The 20,442-nt window shown below is 54.9% G+C and overlaps 1 protein-coding gene across 13 annotated transcripts in view; it reads right to left on the reverse strand.

The window, feature by feature from the left end:
- Positions 1 to 19,796, reverse strand: part of CADPS (calcium dependent secretion activator) — a 202,774-nt gene extending 182,978 nt beyond the window's left edge. For 8 of the 13 annotated variants that reach the window (XM_083795704.1, XM_083795703.1, XM_083795702.1 and 5 more), the window contains exon 1: positions 19,243 to 19,796. In XM_083795704.1, the coding sequence (XP_083651830.1) occupies positions 19,243 to 19,677 (435 nt within the window). In that variant the 5' untranslated portion in view covers positions 19,678 to 19,796. The remainder of the gene's footprint in view (positions 1 to 19,242) is intronic. The other 5 variants (XM_083795705.1, XM_083795713.1, XM_083795712.1 and 2 more) reach the window with 1 other exon arrangement.
- Positions 19,797 to 20,442: the final 646 nt, after the last annotated feature.

The raw sequence follows: 20,442 nt of genomic DNA on the forward strand, positions 1-20,442 counted from the left end.
TTTTTATTTGTGTTATGCGGCTGCCACGCACACGCAGCATGTGGAATTACAGAGCCCACAACCCAATCAAACCCCATTAACAGCGCCAGGTAGTTAAATCATGCTGTGATAAGCAAGGAAAATGACTGCGTGTAGGCATGGCAAATTCTCCCTCGTACCTCGGTCAGAGTGGCATCTAGTACCAATTATCGGGTTGGCGCAAACTCCCCATTAGTAAGGGTAATGGTTTAACTTCACACTCGGAGCGCGTAGCTGGGGATGCATTAAGTCATTTGCACAGCGTTACTCAGCTGTCAGGAGGGGGGAATACAAGCTGAACACAACCAAACGCAGCTGTGCTGCGTCGTAAGGGGGAAAAAACTAAAAAGCAGAAGCATCAGATAGATGGGTAGACAGGGGAGCAGGCAGAGGGGCCGCTGCCCGCCCCGGGGCAGGGAAGGGGCTCTGGGATGGGGAGCGGGAGCAGCACGAGAAATGTGGGCACTGGGAAGGGCTGGGAAGCTGTAGAAGATGGGGGAGCCTGAGAACACCCCCAGAAGTCCTCCAAGAACAGGGAAATCTGCTGTAAAGAAGAGAATAATGTATTCCCCATGTCCACAACAAGAAATTAAAGATGTCCATTAGAGCAAAGAAGCCGGGAGTAACCTGGGTGCCCCCCAGTCCTGTGCTGAGGACGATGATCAGGCAGCTGCTGCTCCCTCCAGCCCTGCTTTTGTAGGGCTCCTACTCTGGACCCCAGGCCAGCCACATCAGGGCAGCTCAGGGCACGCTCTCGGCTCCAAAACTGCTTCCTTCTCCAGGTGTCCGAGCAGAGCTCCTGCTCCAAGCGAGCCGACAACTTCACTGCCTTGCAAGGGGCTGCCCTGCCAGCACGCTCCTTGGGCAGGCAAGAAGCCAGTGCCACGGTGAGCTCGTGCTGCAGATGTTCCTGCTTTTAAAAAGCCCAGCACATGGGAAAACGCCGTCCAATACTGAATTATTTTGCATTCCCGGTCCTGTGACATATTGCGAACTGCCCAGCAGACCTGTAGCCTGGTGACGGTGTCGTGACATTGGCTGATATCACGAGGTCAGCCGCGGCGTGCAGCCAGCACCACTTCTCCGACCGAGGCCACGCCGCAGCCAGGCGCTGCGCTGCAGCAGTCCCCGCGAGAGGCACAGACTGTATTTATTCTGGTACATTTCAGTGGGAAGCTTTAATCTGCGTAATCGCCTCAGAGAAGATTTCATTCAGCGAGGGGAAAGCAATTACCGTTTCATCTGCAACCGGTTGCCTTCCCGGGGTCTCCATCCGTCAGAGCTGGAGGGTCCGGGCAGCCCCCGTGCACCTGCCTGGACATTTCTGCGAGACGGGTTCGTGCCTCTGCCAAACGCATCTGCAGATGCTCGAGGTTTTTCAGCCGCTGTTCAAAGACATTTCTCTCCTCCCAGCTGCTTTTGCTTTTATCTGACAGCCTGCATCCCGCATGAAGAAAACAACTGGATATAATCCTAGATTAAAGGGATTGTAACGCAGAATTAAATACAAGCCATACCCTTGATAGAGCCTGCTGGCGTCATTCACCGAGCGCAGAGCTCGGCCGGCTGGGAGGTGTGCAGATGGTGGCATTTCGGGTACTCCCTGCAGCTGCCGATTTTCCTAGACAGGCATTTATGTCTCCCCACATAGGTGAAGGGAAAAAAAAATAAACCAATCCTTCGTGTTTTCATGTGACGCTACATTATAATCCCACGGGGATTTCATTCTGAAAACTGGAAATTAAAATCCTGGTAGCTCCAAACCCTCAGCAGTGCCAGCCCCGCTGGAGCTCTGCGCCTCGGTGCAAGGAGGGTCCCCAGCCCCAGGCAGCGCTGCAGAAAGGTGCCTTATGCCTTGCACCGGCCAAGCAAAGAGTCCTGAGGACAAAAATCATTGTCTGCCGCAGCAAGGACCACAGGAGCCGAGCGATGGCAAAAGCCCACCAGGAAATCTTTGTGACTTGATCTTACCTCAGGAAAGCCACAATACTCTTGTAGGCACGGCTGCGTATCTTCAAAAAATAAAAAGCACTTTAATCTTCTGCTCTTTCCAGCCTGGCAGCCAAAGCAGCTTGACTTGATAAAGAAACTTGAGAGCTATGAAAACTACTTATTAAAGAAGGAAATTTCCAACTGTCTCTCTCTCGTAAATTGTGCCAGCCAAAAAATCCAACCCTAAAATAAAGATGTGCCTGAAGGTAGCAATTTTACAATCAGCAACATAATGATTTATATCACTGCTGTCATCTTTGTTGGGGAAAAGTAAGCCAGGTATTGTGATCATTAGCTTTTTGATACAGATGATCATTTTAAATGAGGAAAAACACATGCATTTTAATAAGGAGCTGAAGGAAATAGCCCCAAAATACTGACAGCAGAATCCGCAGCTGGTGCCAAGATCGAGGAACACGGGGGATGGCTGTGATGCCAGCTCCTCGCCGCACATCTCGCCAGCGGCGTACGCACAGTGCGGGGGGAGCCCAGCCCCACGGCACGGATCCGCACTGCCCCACACGAGTCTTTGTGGGGGGGCTGAGGCTGCCCTCCCTCTTTTTTTCCCCCCAAAAAAATCCCAGAGGCAAAACCCAGCCTTGCCGATGTCAGATCCGCTGGCTCCTGCCTGCTTCTTGGTGGAGACACACGCGGGAGCACGAGATGGGAGGCTGCTGCTGCTGTCAAAGGATTAAAAATCAGCGGAACTTGACCTTTAATGCTAAAATTTAAAGCAATGACCTGGCTTCTCATGCTTCCATTCCCTAAAGTAACCATAATCAGATTTGCGGCTGAGATCAGGAAACCGTTTCCAGCGACCAATTTACATGCAGCCTTCAACGAGGCTGGGTGACACGACGGAAAGGACACGAGCGCAAGGCTTCTCCGAGTCCCTGACCGAGCAGGTTTGAAGCTGGGATGCATTTTAAGGTCAGGGAACAGGATCTTCTGCAGGTGACAGCAGCAGTACATCACCCTGCCGAACGCTCGCAGAGAGAAATAGCACGGGAGTCAGCGAGGGCTCGGCTGGGACGGGAAGCCCTGGTACAAAAACTCCAACCAAACAGCACATCTCGGCTCGCTAAGCAGCCAGAAACATCCAGCCCTCGAAATGGGCAATGTACTGAGGGTAGGGATCAAGTCTAAAAGGCTACGTCCCCCCTGTATCTTCATGGGATGAAGGGAGAGCTCAGACCACGCTGGAGTAAGTGGTTTGTAAATCCTGGGAGATGCAAAGACCCCTCCTACAGAGAAAAGCCGCGCTGTCTCCCAGCGCACGGCTTGCATCGATGGCCACGAAATAAACACCGTGACTGTTTCTTTCCTTGGAGGTGTGCAACGCCTGCTGAGAGGACAAAGCCTGGACGCACAAGGACGTGCACCACCCGTGTCTCCTTTCTGAGGCTTCTGCGGGAAGCTGGGGGTGAGCAAAGCAGAGTCGGGGCTAGAGCATCCCAGCGGCAGCGCCTTCCCCAGCTGGGTACCGACACCTTCCCTGCTTTAATGTTTCAACAACAGCGCTCCCCAGACCTCAGGTATTCACCCGGGAGCCCATCCTGCTCTGCGCAGGGCTGCTAATGACCAAAGCTAGCAGCAAAACCTCCAGCGAGGCAACGAGAGCCGCAACACAGCCCCAAAACATTCGTCATGACAAACGCTCCGTGTAACCTCCACCTGAGCACACTCGGGGCATGTTTTAATTTACCTTTAATTATAAACAAATGTGGTTTTATCTGGCGTTTATTCCAGAACAACAAACCGAGGCAAAATTATAAATCCCCCCACAAAGGGACATCACCAGTGGACACCCACCTTGCAAGCGACCACTGCGGCTGGCTCAAGCAAGCAGAGAGACCTCTGAATGCCAGGGGCTGACCCTTCACGCATCAAAAGGGGACTTTCCTTACGTGATATCCTCACGTGCTGCTGTGTGAACTGCCGGGAGATGCCCACATACATCACCTTCGTTTACTCAGTCTTTTGTGCAATGTATTTATTAAACCAGAGGTTGGAAAGAAGGAAAAGGAAAGAGCTGTGCTGGAGAGGCGCAGGAGCAGCCCCCAGAAGCAGGGCAGAGCACTCACGGCTCTCCAGAAGATGACCCCAAGTGCCCGCTCTAACAGGAGATCGCTTTTTCCTGCTCACACCGGACAGAAGGGCAAACGCTATCATTAAAGCCCACATTGCATCTCCAAAGTCCTCGGAGGGAAGGGAAAGTGGTACTTCATATTTCTATAAAACAATTAGTATTGACCGAACGGACTGTAATCCCGCACTCAGCCCAGAAGAGTAATTAACTATCGCTGCTGCTGGCTCGCTGGATACAGACAGGAGGCAGGGAGGAGGCAGGCCAGGCGCACAGATCTGCTCTAACTGGGTATTGACCCGCGAGCTCTCCGTGCAGGTGTCTGCAGCACGTTCCCCATACGGGTTGTGCCCGGCCTCTGCCACCTGCCTTGGTCCCTGGGCCTTAAATAAGAGGATGGCTGGAAGCCAAGCAGAGCCACCAAGAGCATCGGCGGTGGAAAAATACCCCACACAAGCCGTGTAAGGTAGCGTCTGGGAAGCTGTCTGCGCCATACCACACACCATCGAATACTTCTTCTCTGAAGCTCAAAGCAACCGATTTCAGCACCCTTCGAATTCGCCCATCTCCAGATCACCCTGGCGAGAGAAGCTTCAGAGCTAGGCACCCAGGGCTCCCCGCACGCAGCCTCACGACGCTTGGCTTTAAATAGCCTTCGAGGGAAAAGATCTCTGTCTCAGTTCGGGGTCCAGAAAATAAGGACACGAAGTGCCAAAACTTTCAGCATTTCTTCCCCCGATACATACAGGTACTGTGAATCCATCTCTAAAAGGCTTAGGGAAACCCACCTAGCAGATGGGCTTTTTAATACAAACTTGGTAACAGCCCCCTAAGCCTGTCCCTCCAAGGAGGCATTAATAAGACCACTGGTGCTCTCTAAGAAAGGAGGGCAGACAATTACGGTGCTGTTTTCAGCGTGGACTGAAGAACACTTCCCTTCCCAATCGGTTTCTCTCCGAGATAAAAGCCAAACCCCCAAACCCACAAGGACAACATGGCACAAGGGCTCTCCGGAGAGGAGAGCCCAGCGCTGATGCTGAGCTCGTGGGCAGCCTCGGCAGAAGCTCAGGGCCCTTTCCCAAACCAAACCAGAGGGGCTCGCTCACCAGCATCGTGCCCTGAGTGATGGGTTTACTGCCAGGCCAAGACCACAGCAGCCTCCCCTTCCCAACCCACGTCCTTCCATGCCAGCATCGTGGCACAGGAGCACCGGGGCCAAGACACCGCTCCCCAATGCCTTCCCCATCCATGGGATGTGCCGGTCCCTCACCATCCCCATCTCCGCCAACAGGCAAAGCAGAGTGAGTAGGGCTCATCCCCCAACACTCCCACCTCTCCGTGGCTCCCCCAGTGCCCTTCTCCCCATTCCTGCTCTACCCGCAGGCACCTCACCATTTTCCAGCCCGTGCCCCCCCTGCAGGGCAGCCCTCGGCTCAGGAAAACCAGCCCGTGCGAAGCTGCTGCGTTCAGACCCACGTGTGTGCTGCCGGTGCGCAGCTCACAGGCTGTGCTGGCGAACCCAACAGCGTACGAGAAACAAAGCTCTTTCCTGCTGTGAAGTTTCAAAACAATCCGGCAGGCTTTCTGCATGCCCTGGATGATGCGAGGAAAGAGCCGGCGCCACGCGAGCTGCGAGGGATGAATGAGCACGGCTCCACGCAGCGCCCGTGGCAGGAAACCATATCCTGCAGGGAGGCCAGGACTGTCTCCTTCGAGACATCCCTGTGGGGAGGGCAAAGGGAGAAGCTCGCCTCGCAAGGCTTTCACAAGGACGCAGCGCTCACCTGGATGTGCCAGTGTGCCGTGGTGGCAAAGGGCAGCAAAGGAAGCCAGAAGACATCAGGCATCGCTTGGCCAGAACGAGCACCTGGATGACTAAGTCGTTCTCTCTGGCCAGCCCGAACTCTTACAGCAGGGTTGATGGTTATTCGGGAAGCAGGCCGGGTGAGGCAAGGGGATAGAAGTTACCGTGAAGGGGAGCTGTGAGGTGAGGGAAGCAGGACAGCTGCAGGTCTGCTTGGGGGCCGGCAGCTCAGCCACGAGACTGCCCAGAAATTGAGGCTCCACAGACCACTCCTCCAGGGTCCTGTAAGACACAGACCCACGTGTTCACAGCACGGGCTTCGCGACCATTTCTGCCTTGCTTCCCTCTCTCTGAGGGCTTCTGACCCCAAGGAGTTCTTACCTGGAGGTACCCCAAGCCCTCCACAAGCATTTTCCTCCTTTCTGCTGCATGCGTGCTGCTACCCCGGAGAGCATCAGCAGAGCTGGGGATGAAAGGCCGCACGCGTTGTTCCTTCACGCGGACAGCCCACCCAAATGGTATAAATCTGACCAGGTCTGCACAGGAATTTAACACCAACGAGCCGAGGAAGGTGAAACAGCCTCCAAGGAGCAGTGAGACTGAACACATTTGTATAACACAGGGCAGGAGCACCCCAGCCCCTAGGCAGAAGCAGCGCCTGCTTTCACAGCACCATCAGCTGCAGCAGTGGGCAACAGCCAACACACGGCTCCTGCCAAAACAAAGGTGCTGGCTTCACCTCAGGACCTATTCCTTCGCTGATATTGCTTGACACAGCTCTACCAGCGTCGATGCGCAATGAGACAGACGAGGGCGATGGCAGGCGAGCCCGAGCTGCCAGCACCAAAGCAGAGCTACGAGGCACCGCGGTCCTGCCGCAGCGGCTGCTCAGGTCACGCCTGGGTAACACCGTCGGCTCTGAAGGGGAAGGCAAAGGAAGGCAGCAGGACAGGGAATAAAGCCTGGCAGCTGCGATTCTGGTGCAGCAGGGGCAGGATTGCTGCCGGGCTGGGGGCATTCGGGCGCTCAGCTCTGCGCGGCTTTACTCCCGCACCCGGCTCCTCACCACGCTCCTCGCCCAGGCGATGCTCACAAGTGCAAAGACTGTGCCACGGCTCTGGAATACTTCCCCCATGCAGACAAGGAACTACTCCCATCACAGAAAGCCTAATTTCGGTGTGTGTGTGTGTGCATGAATGCACAAGGTAAGGACTATAAATAGAAGTATCCTATTTTCATGCATCCAGTCAGCAGGTACAGAACCGGCGTAAACAGTGATTCAGCAGCAGCCCGCGTGATGCACAAGGTTGGCCCTCGCTCTGCCTCCCTGCCTGCAGCCCTTCCCTCCCCAGCTTGCTCCTGCACTTCAGCAGCTGCGATGCCAGCCCCACGGTGACACCCCGACCTCAGGGCAGGATGATACGGGGTGCTGAGCACCCTCCAGGGAACGCGGACATTTGCAGAGCGTCTCCACGTACAGCGCTTATCGCAGCGCTGAGTCCATGCACAACCCTAATTAAGTGTTCTGCTATGAAAATAGCTGCGTAATTCACGTTTTTGCTATTTTTTCTTTCAGCTTGCGAGCCTCGTATCTACAAATCTTAGTCATCCATGCTGGGGAAGAAAAAGAGGCATGATGTATGATCACAGCGTATGCTTGCCATCCCTGGTGCAAAGCAGTGCTGCGACTCCACAAACACCATTGACAAATTGCACAGGACGACACCAAGGACATTTTTCAAGTCCTGTGAGATTTGCTACATAAACAGCTATGACCTTGTACACATGGTTTCAACAAAGAAGAGTTGTTGTGTTGTTTTTTTTTTTTTTACTGGTTCACACCCCCAACTTTTTCATTAATGTTTGCTGAGCAGCAGACACATGAAACGGAGAAAGACCAAAGAGCGGAAATACCATCTTTCCTCTACCTTACGTTTTCTAAAACTGTAGCTTAGCTCCACGAGCAGAGGGCGAGGAAACATTTCACAGCCTTCCCACCACTTGAGCTCTTTCATTCAACCTTTCAAAGCCAAAGGGAAGAGCAGCTTCCGAAGCACAAACCCACTCCGCACGAGCGATTCCTCCCTGCAGCTCCCCACGTCTCGGGACTGACGTTCTCCTTCCTTTTTCAGCGAGCTGTGCTCTGGCTCTGGGCTCTGCCTCCCAAGGGCACGAGGGGCAGTGGGAAAACCCTCAGTCCCACTATTTAGTGATGCTCACCCACCTGGGGAGCCATCACTGCAGCTGCAAGTCTCCGAGTCTCTTTTCTGTTTGAGGGGTGAGAGCCCTCAGCACGAACAGGTTCTACACGGGGACAAGCACTGCAAGGCTTTGAACACACGATAAAAACATCAGAAGGCTTTCCTGTGCAACTCTGACTAGCCACCACGCAACTCCTAGCAAGCTTAATTGACTGGGAATAATTAAAGCACCCAAAGGATTTCAGCTTAATCTCAGACTGGATTGAAGTCCCCTCTAGCCTCACCTTGACAGGCTCTGAAGTCCGAGTGATTTGCATTTTGACATCTAATTGCAACGTGCGTTGCTGTCTGACAGGCCCCGATCTTCTCAAAACCCCGGCCGTGCCTCCCTTCCCCAAGCAAGTATTTATTGGAAGTTTCACCTTGGATATAGGTCACAGCATTGCAATGCGAGTCATCGGAGCTGTGAAAAAATAAATAAAAGGAGATTCTGCCTAGGTAAAAAATAAAAAATAATCCAAAAGCCACATCTGTTCTCCTGAGCCAGAGCAAGGAAAGATTATGACCATTAGCGCGAGGGTTATGCAGCAAATGAAACAATTGGTTAAAGCAGAAAAAAATCACTTAGAGTGTCATCTTTCATCATTAAATTTTCATGGAAAAAACACTGCGATTTGCTTAGTCTGAACGTATACAAAATGTAAGGAGACCATCTGACATCACCGAGGCATAACGGCACAAGACAAATGGAGATGATTTGCCACACTACTGGAGCAGCTGTAACTCCCCCCCAGACCCGCAGTAATAAAACCAAAGGACACAGAAATAGCAAGCCATCTGCTTCGGGCTGGCCACTGGGTCTCAGCTGATGGGCTCTTGCTCTCCTCCTGCTCACACGGGTTTAAAGCACCTTTCGGAGCAGGAGCCTCGCTTCGCAGCCTCCCGGCGATGCAAAAGCAGGCTGGGTGCTCCGGAGGCTGGCTGGGAGCAGGGAGGGGTGCGCGGAACAGCTCAGGACCCTTGGATGTCACCCCCCAGGACACACACAGCACCCCCAAGTTGAGGAACCGGGGCACCAGGACCTGTCCTTCGCACCTCGCCGCCATCTCCCCTCCCGCTGCCTTTCATCTCAGCCGCGGCTCGCGTAGCTACAAGGTCTATACGAAGCCCCACGTGTGTAAATTAAACATTGGCTTCTTTTTATCATCAAGTGTGTACAACTTGTCAGCATGAATTATGCAGGACTATTAACTGCCTTCGTAACAAGCAGCGGTGGAGGCTGCTGGGAGGACAGACACAGGACGGACAGACACAGGAGGGGCAGCCCACGGATGTTCGGAGCCTGAACCACAGCTCTGGGCCCAGTCCTGGCGCTCCCGGTGACCCACACACCCTGCACTACACAATTAACACAGCAGCTCATAAGCCCTCACCATCTTCCAGCACTCAACACAGGAGAAAAACGTTTTCATCACCTTTTTATTGACGGCAGCCTGAGAAAGATCCAGAGAACCGTGCAGGCTTGTGAAGGAGCTGGCAGGGCGCAGAACCTGTCACCAAGCCCAAACGCAGGTCCCCAGCCAGCACCCAAGCTGCACGGCTCCCTGCCTGTGATCCACAGGATCACAGGCGCTGGGACCGGACCTATCAGCCTGTTATTGCAAGGTTCACAGCTCCTCCCACCCCAAGAAATACAGATAACCCTCTCGAAACCCTGCAGACACAGCTAAGTGGTACAGGGGCTGTTGGAGCCCGTGGTACAGCCAGCCCGGTGCGTTCCCAGTTGTGTCATCACCTGTGCTGGTGTCCAACTGGTGCCAAACGCTGCCAGCCGGGCACCTCAGGGGTGCTGTGCAGGGGCTGCAGCGAGGGTCCTCATCCCTGCCGAGCCGGAGGGAGTTGCAGGCTGGTGACCCGAGCCCAGCCACCGAGCCTTCACCGAGCTGGCATCGTGCTTAATAGATGTGCTGGACATGAAGTACCTATAGGCTGCGAGAGCTTGTGATACAATGCCGTATGAAATATTAATCTCTCTAGTCAATATGAATGCTATTAGGATGGAGCGGCTGGGCTGAACGCAGCTAGGAAGCGTTTAGGAACAAAACGGGTGCCTACCGGGCAGGCACAGATTGGTATTAAGGCCGGTTTCATTTATTGTATGTATCAGGGACTTGGAAGAGCAAACATCAAACACCGCGATCACATTTACTGATGATTCAGAGTTGTGTGGGCTCCTCGATACACAAGAGGAGGGCAATAAAGTCCCGGACAACTGTGAGCAAGCAAGCACCTCGGGGGATAATTAAATTAATTCAAGCTATGGAAATGCCACATGACAAGGCTGAAACATAAAGCAAATAACGTTGGAAAGGACTTTGCACTCGCAGACCACACGAGACAAAGCCAGGCCACTGCCTGCTCCCCGTTACCCACGCGGCGTGCCCCGTGCTGCACAAGCACAAAGCCCACCCCGTCGCGGCCTTTTTGGGGGAGAAACGTTAGGGACATCCCACAGCAGCCAGGGGAGGCTGGCAAGGGTTTGTGCTGTGCATGGGGCCCCTTCCAGGAGACAGCCCCGATGGCGTGCCGGAGAGAGGCCGGGAGCACGGAGCATCTGGAGCGGCAGCACGAGAAAGGACACGGGGGAACAAGGGAGAAGTGGCAGAGCTGCACGAGGCCCCGAAGGCAAGGAGAAGATGCTAAATGTGATGAGGTTGAGGAAGGGAGCCAAAGGAGGAATAAATAGAGCTAATGAGAAAACAAGGCACGAGCATGCAGGAACCTTTAACACGCTGCTCCACAGCAATAAAAAGGCAATTAGAGTTCCGAGAAGCAGGGAGGGTAATTGCACGCACTAAAAATAGGTGGTGGGAAGACTGTCCCACTCAGCAGGGTCTGATTCACATTTGGGGTGACTTCTGCACAGACAGGAATATTCTGGTGCGAGACACTCAGAGAGAAGAGAGTTTACAGGGAAATGTGATTACAGAAGGAATTTCTATCACACATCTCTGTGTGAAACAAGCACCGAGTGCGAGCTTTGCAGCGGGGGCTCTGGAGGTCTGGGCTTGAGGAACTCCGAAGAAAAGTTCAGCAGCAGAGATGCAAAACAGCCTTAGAAAAGACCATCCATTTTATGCCAGCCAGCAACCTGCAAGCCTCCAGAGTCCGGGCAGCAGCTGCCCCTGATGCACGGAGAGAGAAATGTCCTGAGCACGCTGCCCTCCAGCACCCAAGGAGAGCTGGGCTGGAGCAAAAGCACCGATGCGCCCAGCCTGCCCCACATGCGGTGTGGGGTGCTGGGGACACCCCGTGCTGGGGAAGAGGGAGCACCCCACGAGAGCCCCACTGAAGGCAGCAGCAGCCTCCTTGCAGCATCGTGACCAACACCTCTAAGGGCAGAAGGCAGCGCTGAAGGCCAGGGAACCTGCCAACGCACAGACACAGTGCCGGGAAGAACCCTGGCCAATGTAAACCATGAGTACACGATCGATCTGGGGGTTTGTAGGACAGCAGTTCAGCCTGGGGGAGGGGAGAGGTGTGTGATCCTCTCCTTTTCTCTCTGGAGACTGCTGGAGGCAGAAAAGGACAATTCAGGAGCACAAAGCACAGCTGTGACCCCAGGTGACTTGACAGCCCCTCTAACATCAGAGCTCCAATCCGTCCCAGGCCACCTCCACCGCTCCCAGACCTGAGCGCCCAGGGCTGAAGCCTGCCCCGTGGCAGGGAGAGGGGAGGCAGGCTGCCACATCCCAGCCCTCCCCAGCTCCCCTCTCCTTCCCGCAGAGCTCAGGCGTCGATTCCCACCCGAGTGCCTCACGAACACCAAGTCCCCGCAGTCCTAACTCCAGCTAGGTCTTGGCTGAGCACCAAAGCGAGCCCTTGCAGCTCCGGCAGCCGCACGTCCCCAGATAACAGCAGCAGATGGCCCCTGCCCGGGGGTCTTGCTGGCAAAGGGTGGGTGGGCTGCGGTGCTGGGGGCTCAGCGCTGCTTTTTGTGCCATGGAGCACGCGCCGCCGGCGGGTCACGCAGCCCGGCCCGTGGCTGGAGCAGCGCTCGCCGTGTCCTTCCTTCATCCTTGCATCGTCACCGTGCAGGTAGCGAGGCAGCTGGCTCCTGCTGCGTCACCCCATTAGCTTCCTTCCGAGGCAGTGATGAGTCTGTAATCTCTGATTACAAGGGTGGGAGCAGTCAGCTAAGATGGAAGGTAAAGCTTGAGGTCTAGACAATAAACGCGAGTTCCACGCTTGCAACACGCAAACCATTTGTGCCCTCTTGCTGTACCAGGAAAGGACATTTAGCATCTTAGAGAAATTTCTCTTTTGGTCCTTTTTCACCGCGTGTGACGCCCACGTCACCTCCCAGCGCCTAAACCCTCTGGTACCCAGCTGTGAGAGCAGCAAACCCTCCTGCCTGCGCACCTCTCCATAGCACAGAGGCAACCAAAATGTCTTTGGCCTCCCTGGGAGGGGAGCTTGCTTCCAAGCAAAGCTGCGGGCTGGCTGGACATGAGATGGGGGCAGAAGGAACAGCGAGGACACTTGCAGAAAGTCGCATTCAGTGCACGCAGAGCGTTGCATCTCACACTAGCGAGCACCAGCTAATATTCCCTCTGACCCGTGCTCTCCGGTGCCAGACTAGCATCACCTGGACTTGCACAATGGAAAATTCCCTGGGGAAGGGAGATTCCTACAGGAGCCAGCACGCCTTATGCACCTAGTTGATTGCAAACCAAATAAATATCTGCACTTACTACCAGCTTTCAGAATCTGCAGGCTCCCAGTGCCGTCCTCTCCAGCCCAGTGTGCACCTGGGATCAAATTCTGAAGCTACAGCAGCCAAAACTAATGCAGTTCACAAGGCAACAGTACAGACAGCCAGAGACTGGGTGTATTTCAATAAGCCATTCCTTAGCTTTGCAGGCTGCTTCTTTACTGCCAAGAATTTAACCAAGTTCTGCCCCAAGATCCTCCCCCAGGCAGAAGGAAAACAGCCCGGGACGGGCTTGCAGGGATGGGGTCGCTCTGCTCCATGCCTGTACAGGACCAGATCCAGGTCATACCCAGTGACAGGAGATGCCTGCCCTAAATCATCGAGTAAATCCCACATGAAAAGGGAGTGGAGGTGGAAACAGGGGTCTCACTACTGCAGACCGCAGTACCATAAGATAAACGCTGCAGAAAAATAAAAAAGCAACACCCTTTGGACTAGGCAACAATAATCCCCAAACACAACCGAATCCAGGTGTCATTCAGTTTCCCCACCAGACACCAACATCTGGGTGTGCCAGCCGAATTACACAGCTCAGGCGCAGTCTGTAATGATGGGTCACGACTGCCTGAGCTGATGCCCTCTTGCAGGGGTCCCTGTATTCGTCACACTCCTGAAGTCCAGGCTCTCACCCTTACTCTGAGACGGGCAGGTTTTGAACGATGATGCCTGAACGCTGCGCAGCTTACCCCAAGCTGAATAAACATTTACATGACATTTTGACTCAGGTGTTTAAGTTCTAGAAAAGGTCTAACAGTTTATCAGCCTGAATCACAGGCAAATAATGCAAAATGTTGTCACTAAAAGCACCTTCTCAAACAAGAAGTGCACACACATCAAGCCCCCAGACTGCGCTTGCACCCAGTTTTAAGAATTATGTCCACCCAATCCAGAAGAAAAGGCAGTCAAAGCAGCCTGAGCATCCCATACCCACAAACAGCTGTATTGATTATTACACTGTATTGATCAGACTTGGCATATTAATCACGTTTACATAATTAAGTGGGATGTTTACCCCGTACCCCCCCAGACTAAAGCACTGGCAGGAGCTAGCAGGGGTTTGTGTACATTGCATGGACCAGCATTGCGATGGCTGGGTTCCTACTGCTAAACCGCACTGCAAAACAAATTAAATACTTCTTCAGCTAACAAAAAATTACACAGGGAAATGACTTGCTGACCGCTTCCCGCTTAGGTGAACTGCGAGCGAGTGACTCATAACTCATCAGGAGGAATTAGAAGTTGTGCACAAGGCAAAGTGCTTCGGGGAGAGCGTCTAGACTACGCAAAGCGAGGCCATAAATAATACTTCTTGCAAGCGACAGGCTTTAGCAGAGGTTGCATCTGCATGATCTGATGAGTCTTCCCCACTGCTAGTTCATAACATCTCCGGCCTGAGAGGTGCCACCCACAATAACTGAATCATTGGTACAGATCAGGAGCTGCAAAGTTTTACAACAGCCGAGGACCGAGCTTACAGCCTATTTAATTACCTGCTTCCCAATTCAATAAGCTGCAAGCATATAAATAGCCCAACTATGACAAATATTTAATATCTGCTGGAATTAAATTAAGATAAGGCACTGGCAAAATAAACGATAAGTGTTTTAACTGAAAATAACCATTTTCTGTGGATTCCAGACAACTCCCTGAACACGACGCTCATGTTCTGTCCTCCGCGCTGCATCTCGGATGTGCCGTACTTCCTTCCCCGGGGAAAAGCTCCCTGGGCAGCAGCAAAGGGCTTGTTCTCACCGCAGGGCCAGCACAGCTCTGCCCCAGGCCCGGCCCTCGCCGAGCCCAGCCACACACTCTCGGCTCTCACGGCTGGTGGCTGTGGCCACACTGAGCCAGCAGAGCACTGGGGACAGCCCCAGCTGCTCTGCCAGGTTTCTGTGGGCACAGAGCTAATTGTGACCTCGCTGCATCGTGGCGAGCTCTCCTGCAGCTACCGAGCTACGCGTGGGGTCCAGCTCACGCTTTAGACCCACGTCTCCTTCTTCAGCAGCACTGGAGAGCAGCCAAGGAACAGAAGAAAAATGAGCCCATCGCCTGCTTTCCTCTCCTGGCCTGAAAAGCTGAGAAACACAAAGCCCCAGGGGCTTCTTGGGTCCAGGAAAGCAGAATTTGCCCATAAAATCACAGGTCCTCCAGCAAGTCCCAAAGCCACCTGAGTCACAGTCAGTCCCAGAAGAACATGCCAGTTGTTTTAAGAGAGAACTCGTGGAAATATAGTTTGAGAGTAGCAGCTCAGCCCTGGGTAGTGAAGAAACACGTGACTATTTGGAAGGCTGTGCTAGCTTTATTACATTTCTAACTGTTGTAGCATCTGCACGCATGCCAAAATGGCAGAAACGTTATATTTCAAGACGCATTGTAACTGATTTAACAGTGTTTCTGATCCCCCACACCTGCCCTGCATTAAGCATGGTGCTTCAATCAATCACCATTCAGCAAAGCACAGGCTTAAGCCCTTTGCTGAATTTGACCACAGGTTTTGCTAATGCACCCGACGTCACCCCGCAGGCTTACACAAGGGCCCAAATCCCAAGCTGTTTCTCCCAGGACTGGCTCCAGCAACCCGCAGCGAAGCTGGATGTTCCCCTCCCGGTCACCCTGCTGGGACCCACTCCCTCCTTCCAGGGGGCAGAAAGCGGTGCTGGAAAACCAGCGGTGACCACAGCTAGCGTGCTCTCCAGGTTTCATCACCTAGCTGGTCCTCCACACCACCCCGTTCCCAACACACATGCTCACAGGGATGCTGACAGCCTGGAGCCGATCTTTCGGGTGATGCCACCTGGAAGGCACGGACACCCACCCCTGTGGGGCACCTCACAGCCCTCCTGCCCCAGCAGCATCCAGCACAGCCCGTGCCTGCCCGGCAGCGGGGCTTTCACATGAAGAAAGACATAAAGATGTGGGAAGGGGCGCTGGGTCTGCCTCGGTACAAAGAGAGGCGCGTTGCCCGGCCTGTCCGCGCCACCGGCGCAGCTCTGCTCTCACAGGCTTCACACAGCGGGGCTCAAGCAGGGAGACACACAGACCACGGTCCGTCATCTCAACTCTAGCTCGTACTGGCCTGTTGGAAGTAGAGAGAAGACCAAAACCATCCCAGGCATGCAGTTACCGAGCTAAGCACCGTCTGTGGTATTCGGCCACATTGCTCTGAGCGCACAGAGCCAACCAGGCCCGCTTCCCTCATCATCCGCATCACGATGCCAGAGCCTCGGTGGCCGCGGCCTCCAGGGCCCTGCACTCGATGGGGACCGTGCCCGGGTTCTCCAGCGCCTGGTAGGGCTGCCTGCCCGCTGCCAAACCCTCCCTGCTGGGGTACTTCTTTGCCGATCTCCCTGCTTTCACCCAGCCTCAGGGACTGGCACCTTGCAGACCACTGTCTGCCTGCCAAGTGTGCTCGGAATTCGTAAGTGGCTTAAAAAAGAAATCCAGGAGGGAAGTAAGACAGCAGAGGCAGGTATCTAACAAGCCTTTTTCCTCAGGAAGCGAGGCGAGTGAGATGTAAATAAAAAAGTGTACAGGTAGACATCACAGATGTGCAGTTACTCAAGTGAAGCCTTACCACCCAAACACCACGGTAAATCTGTAGCAGAGGTGTAAGCTTGAACATGCTGATCTGAAGAACACTTTTTACTGCACTTCTGAAATTTCTGGCGTGTCAGGATCAGGAAAAATACCAGCTCTGAGCGGCAAGAGCTTGAATTGTTCTTGAAATTTGAAACAGAGTTTGACATGACTGTGCAGTGCTATTGTGCCCATGTGCAGCACCCCCAGCTAAGCTGTCCATTCACACATTTCCCCTCTTCTCTTCACTCTCACATATGTTAAAACTCATCAGATGGCACGCAATTATCTCTCTGCTGTGACCCTACACCGAGCGCACACCTCCCGTCATCCCAAGGCACTGATGAGCGCGGGGGAACAGCAGGCTGCCTGCTCCAGCCACCACGCATCACACAGCACCTGCGGCACAACCCTGCGCCCTCCTCTCCATTGCTGAGGCAATCGCAGAGAATCAAACGAGGCTACAGAAGCGGACTTGGCAGGGTGTGCTCCTCAGGCCTCACATCCCTCCCATCAGGTTTATCACCTCCCCTGTCAGGGGGAAACTGAGGCAAGAGCTCCCACCAGGGCACGACCAAAGCTCTGCGTTCTCACACGTTCTCTCTGAGAACCAAAACGCATTTGCTCCACCCTGATGAGTCTTGAAGCATCTGGTATTTCCATCACCACAGAAAACGCACCAATACATGGAGTTCCCATAAAGATTATTAAATCCAGCAGAGCCTTGGTGACAACATCTCTGTGCCCATGAGGGTGCAAAACCCAGAGGCATCACACTTGGGTCTCCCACAAGCCAGGAAAGGAGGGGTGGGTTTTTCCCACAGTGATCCGAGAGGAAAGCAGTGGTCACGTGCAGTCCAACAACAAGCTCTGGCAGGGCTTTAATTGACTTTAATAAGAGCCTAGGCTGAGGAAAATGGGCAAGGATTTACTCCCAGGAACCTCTGTGACAACTGAGTATGGGAATATACAGATGAAGAAAACCCACAGTGAATTCACCTTTAAAAGGGTGAATTCAATTTGACACGTTGTCAGGTTGAATTTAGCTTTCCAAATTCCATTTCACTGCTAACTTTGTGGGGAGACGCTAAGCCCCGAGAGACACCTATTTTAGCTATTTGTATAAACAAGCCAGGCATATTTCCCAACATTACTCATTTCACACAGAAGGGATTATTTTCTCCCCAGGTCCTGTGTAACTTCCCCATTCCCTCGAGTACTGCTGCCAGTTTATCAGTGTTCTCATTACTCCTCGTTTCTTTGTCTCACCTGCAGTTTGCTGCCTCCTTTTCTCGTCCCCCTCCCTCCCTGTTTTGTCACAGGGTAGTACCTGGATTTCACGGACCATAAATTGCCCTTCTTCCCAGCCACCCATCTCCAGACCACGCAGATGCTGCCTGCGCCTTTGGAAAAACTCCCTTCTGTTCTGTTTGTTTGCTTGAATTCCTTCAAAACAAGGAATTATGTAAATTCCATTAGCTTTTCCTAACACGAGAAGTTAGGGAGAGAACAAAAGCCAAGATGAGTTTGAAAATCCACAGTCTGCTGAAAAGGTTTGTAGGTGAACAATATAAAAAAAATAAACAACTCTCCAAACCCTCAGTCATGAACTTCACTCACACAAAAGCAGACTGTTCAACCTTCCAGCAACAGCAGATTGTCCTACATTGCCTTTAAACTGCGCGCAGAATTGATGCACTTTCCTACCTCCGTCTGTTGCAATGACTAATAATAGTCCCGGGGTGTAGCAGAACTGAATGAACGCCGTTTGCAGCAGTACATCCAGGAGCCTTCCTGGCTTATAAAGGTCATTTGCGAACAAAGAACGGTACCAAGGCTAAAATCGCCATCTGCGGAACTCAACTAAAACCAGGGGAAAACAGCAGCCGGCCATCCCAGAGAGCTACGTCCCACCACGGAGCTACTCTGAGTGCCACAGGGAGCGAGTCGGCTGTGTTTGGCTGACGTGTGCCTGCGTCCCCGTGCTGGAGGGACTGGATTTCTGCTCCGGGCCACCAGCTCACGCCTTGGCGCAGGGCAGACGGCCCAGTGCCGGACCCAGCATCGCCGCAGCACCCCGGCGAGGTGCTGCTCCCCAGCCCGCGTCTGGAGCAGCTCGCTGCCCTGCCCTGGTGACGCATTTGGGAGGAAGAGTGAGGAGCGTGTCAGCCGCTCCATGGCAAAGCGCCGCTGCCACGTTCTGCGGAGGAACTGGGGGAGCTCGCCACGCGCTAACATTTGGGAGAAGTTGGAAGGAGGCTCGGCAACTCCCTAAGCCAGCGCTGGCACTCCCGGCGAAGCGAACTTTGCAGCGAGCGTGAAGTTGCAAACTCCCTTAGCAGGAGGACAGAGCGCACGCCTGCTGCTTCCCAGCAACGCAACCCATCTCTCTCCTCCAGACGGCCAAAATCCCAAACTCCCCCAATGCCGACCTTGCATAACCGGGCGCGACGATGCCCCACGCCAGCAGCGGCTCCGCCTGGGCGGCAGCGCGGCGAGGAGCGAGGCCAACGGCAGGGCCGTGCACCGGGACAGGGCTGCTGCTGCTGCTGCAACCCCTGCGGTGCGGGGCCAAGGTGCCCTGCGCCCAGGCTGCCCTTGGGGTGCCCGGCGAGGGGCGACCGGGCAGGAGGAGAGGCTGGGGAGCGGGCGGGCGAGTGTGCGAGCGAGAGGGCAGTGCGGGGAGATGGCAGGGGAGCAGGAGGGCAGGTTGGCGGGGTGCTGGAAGGGGATGGGGCAGCGGGGCCAGGCACGGGGGCACCGGGGGAAGGTGCCGGGGTAGCGGCGGTACCTTCTGCTGCCGGCGGGCCATGTCGGTGGGCTGCTTGGCGTTGAAGGGGTAGGCGATGCAGCGCATGACGAAGACGTAGAGCTGCAGCTTCCTCTTCCTCTCCTCCTCCTCGCGCTGCAGCCGCTCCAGCTCGTCCTTCTCCTTCTCGCTGGCCACCGAGGGGCTGGGGCTGGCGGGCCGAGCCGCACCGCCAGCTCGCCCGCCCGGCTGCAGCCCACCGCTGCCGCTGCTTCCTCCTCCTCCACCACCTCCTCCTCCTCCTCCTCCGCCGCCGCCGCCGCCACCTCCACTACCACCGCCGGGGCCGGGGCCGGGGCCCTCTCCGGGGCGGCTGGGCGAGAGCCGGGCGGCGGCGGCGGGCGCCAGCGCCTCCTTGCCGCTCTCCTCCTCCACCAGCTCCTCCGACTCCTCCTCGCTGGAAGACGGGTCCAGCATCGCGGCGGCCGGGCTGGGCTCGGCCGGGGCTGAGCCGCTGCTGGGGCTGCCTGGGCTGGGCTGGGCTGGGCTGGGCTCGGCTCCGCTCGGCTCTGCCCGGCTCCGCTCGCCGCCGCGCCCGCGCGCGCCCCCGCGCCGCCCCGCCCTCGCCCCGCCCCGCGCGGCCCCGCCCAACGCGCGCCCCCGGCCGGGCGCTGGCCGCGGTGCTGCACGGCGGGAAGCGGGCGCGCCCCCGGCCCCGCTGCGCATGCCCGCTGGGGGCCGCCGCCATGGCCGGCGCCTCAGGAGGGTTGGGAAGGGGGGGGGGGAGGCCGTGTCCACACAGCGGTGTCCCTGAGCACCCTCGGCGCCGCTGAAAACCTGACTGTCGCTAATAAATATTTCACCTGAGTCACTAATGAGTGCGTGTGTAATGAGTCTGTGGGGATACGTAGACCAAGCAGTGTGTGTGTGGCGATACGAGCCCTGCTCTGAGGGGCGATCAGGGAAGATGCCTTCAACGTGCTGATTTTTGGTGATGAATCGGTGAAGACGCCATATGTGTTCGATGTGCTGATTTTTGGGTATTTCCAGATCGGATTGAGGCTTCGGTCGTGTGTACGTGGTGTATTTGCGGTGGGTGGGTGGCTGTTTGCAAGGTTTCTTTCTGCTTAATTAATAGTGCTGCTGTTGTAAACGTCAAAATACTGTCGCCTGTTTGGTGTGTTGACAAACTTTTTTTTTTTTCTTTTTTTTCCATTTTTCGGAGGGGGCAAGCACGGATTC

The sequence above is a fragment of the Anser anser genome (assembly GCF_964211835.1).
Source record: "Anser anser genome assembly, chromosome: 12".
NCBI classification, from domain to species: domain Eukaryota; kingdom Metazoa; phylum Chordata; class Aves; order Anseriformes; family Anatidae; genus Anser; species Anser anser.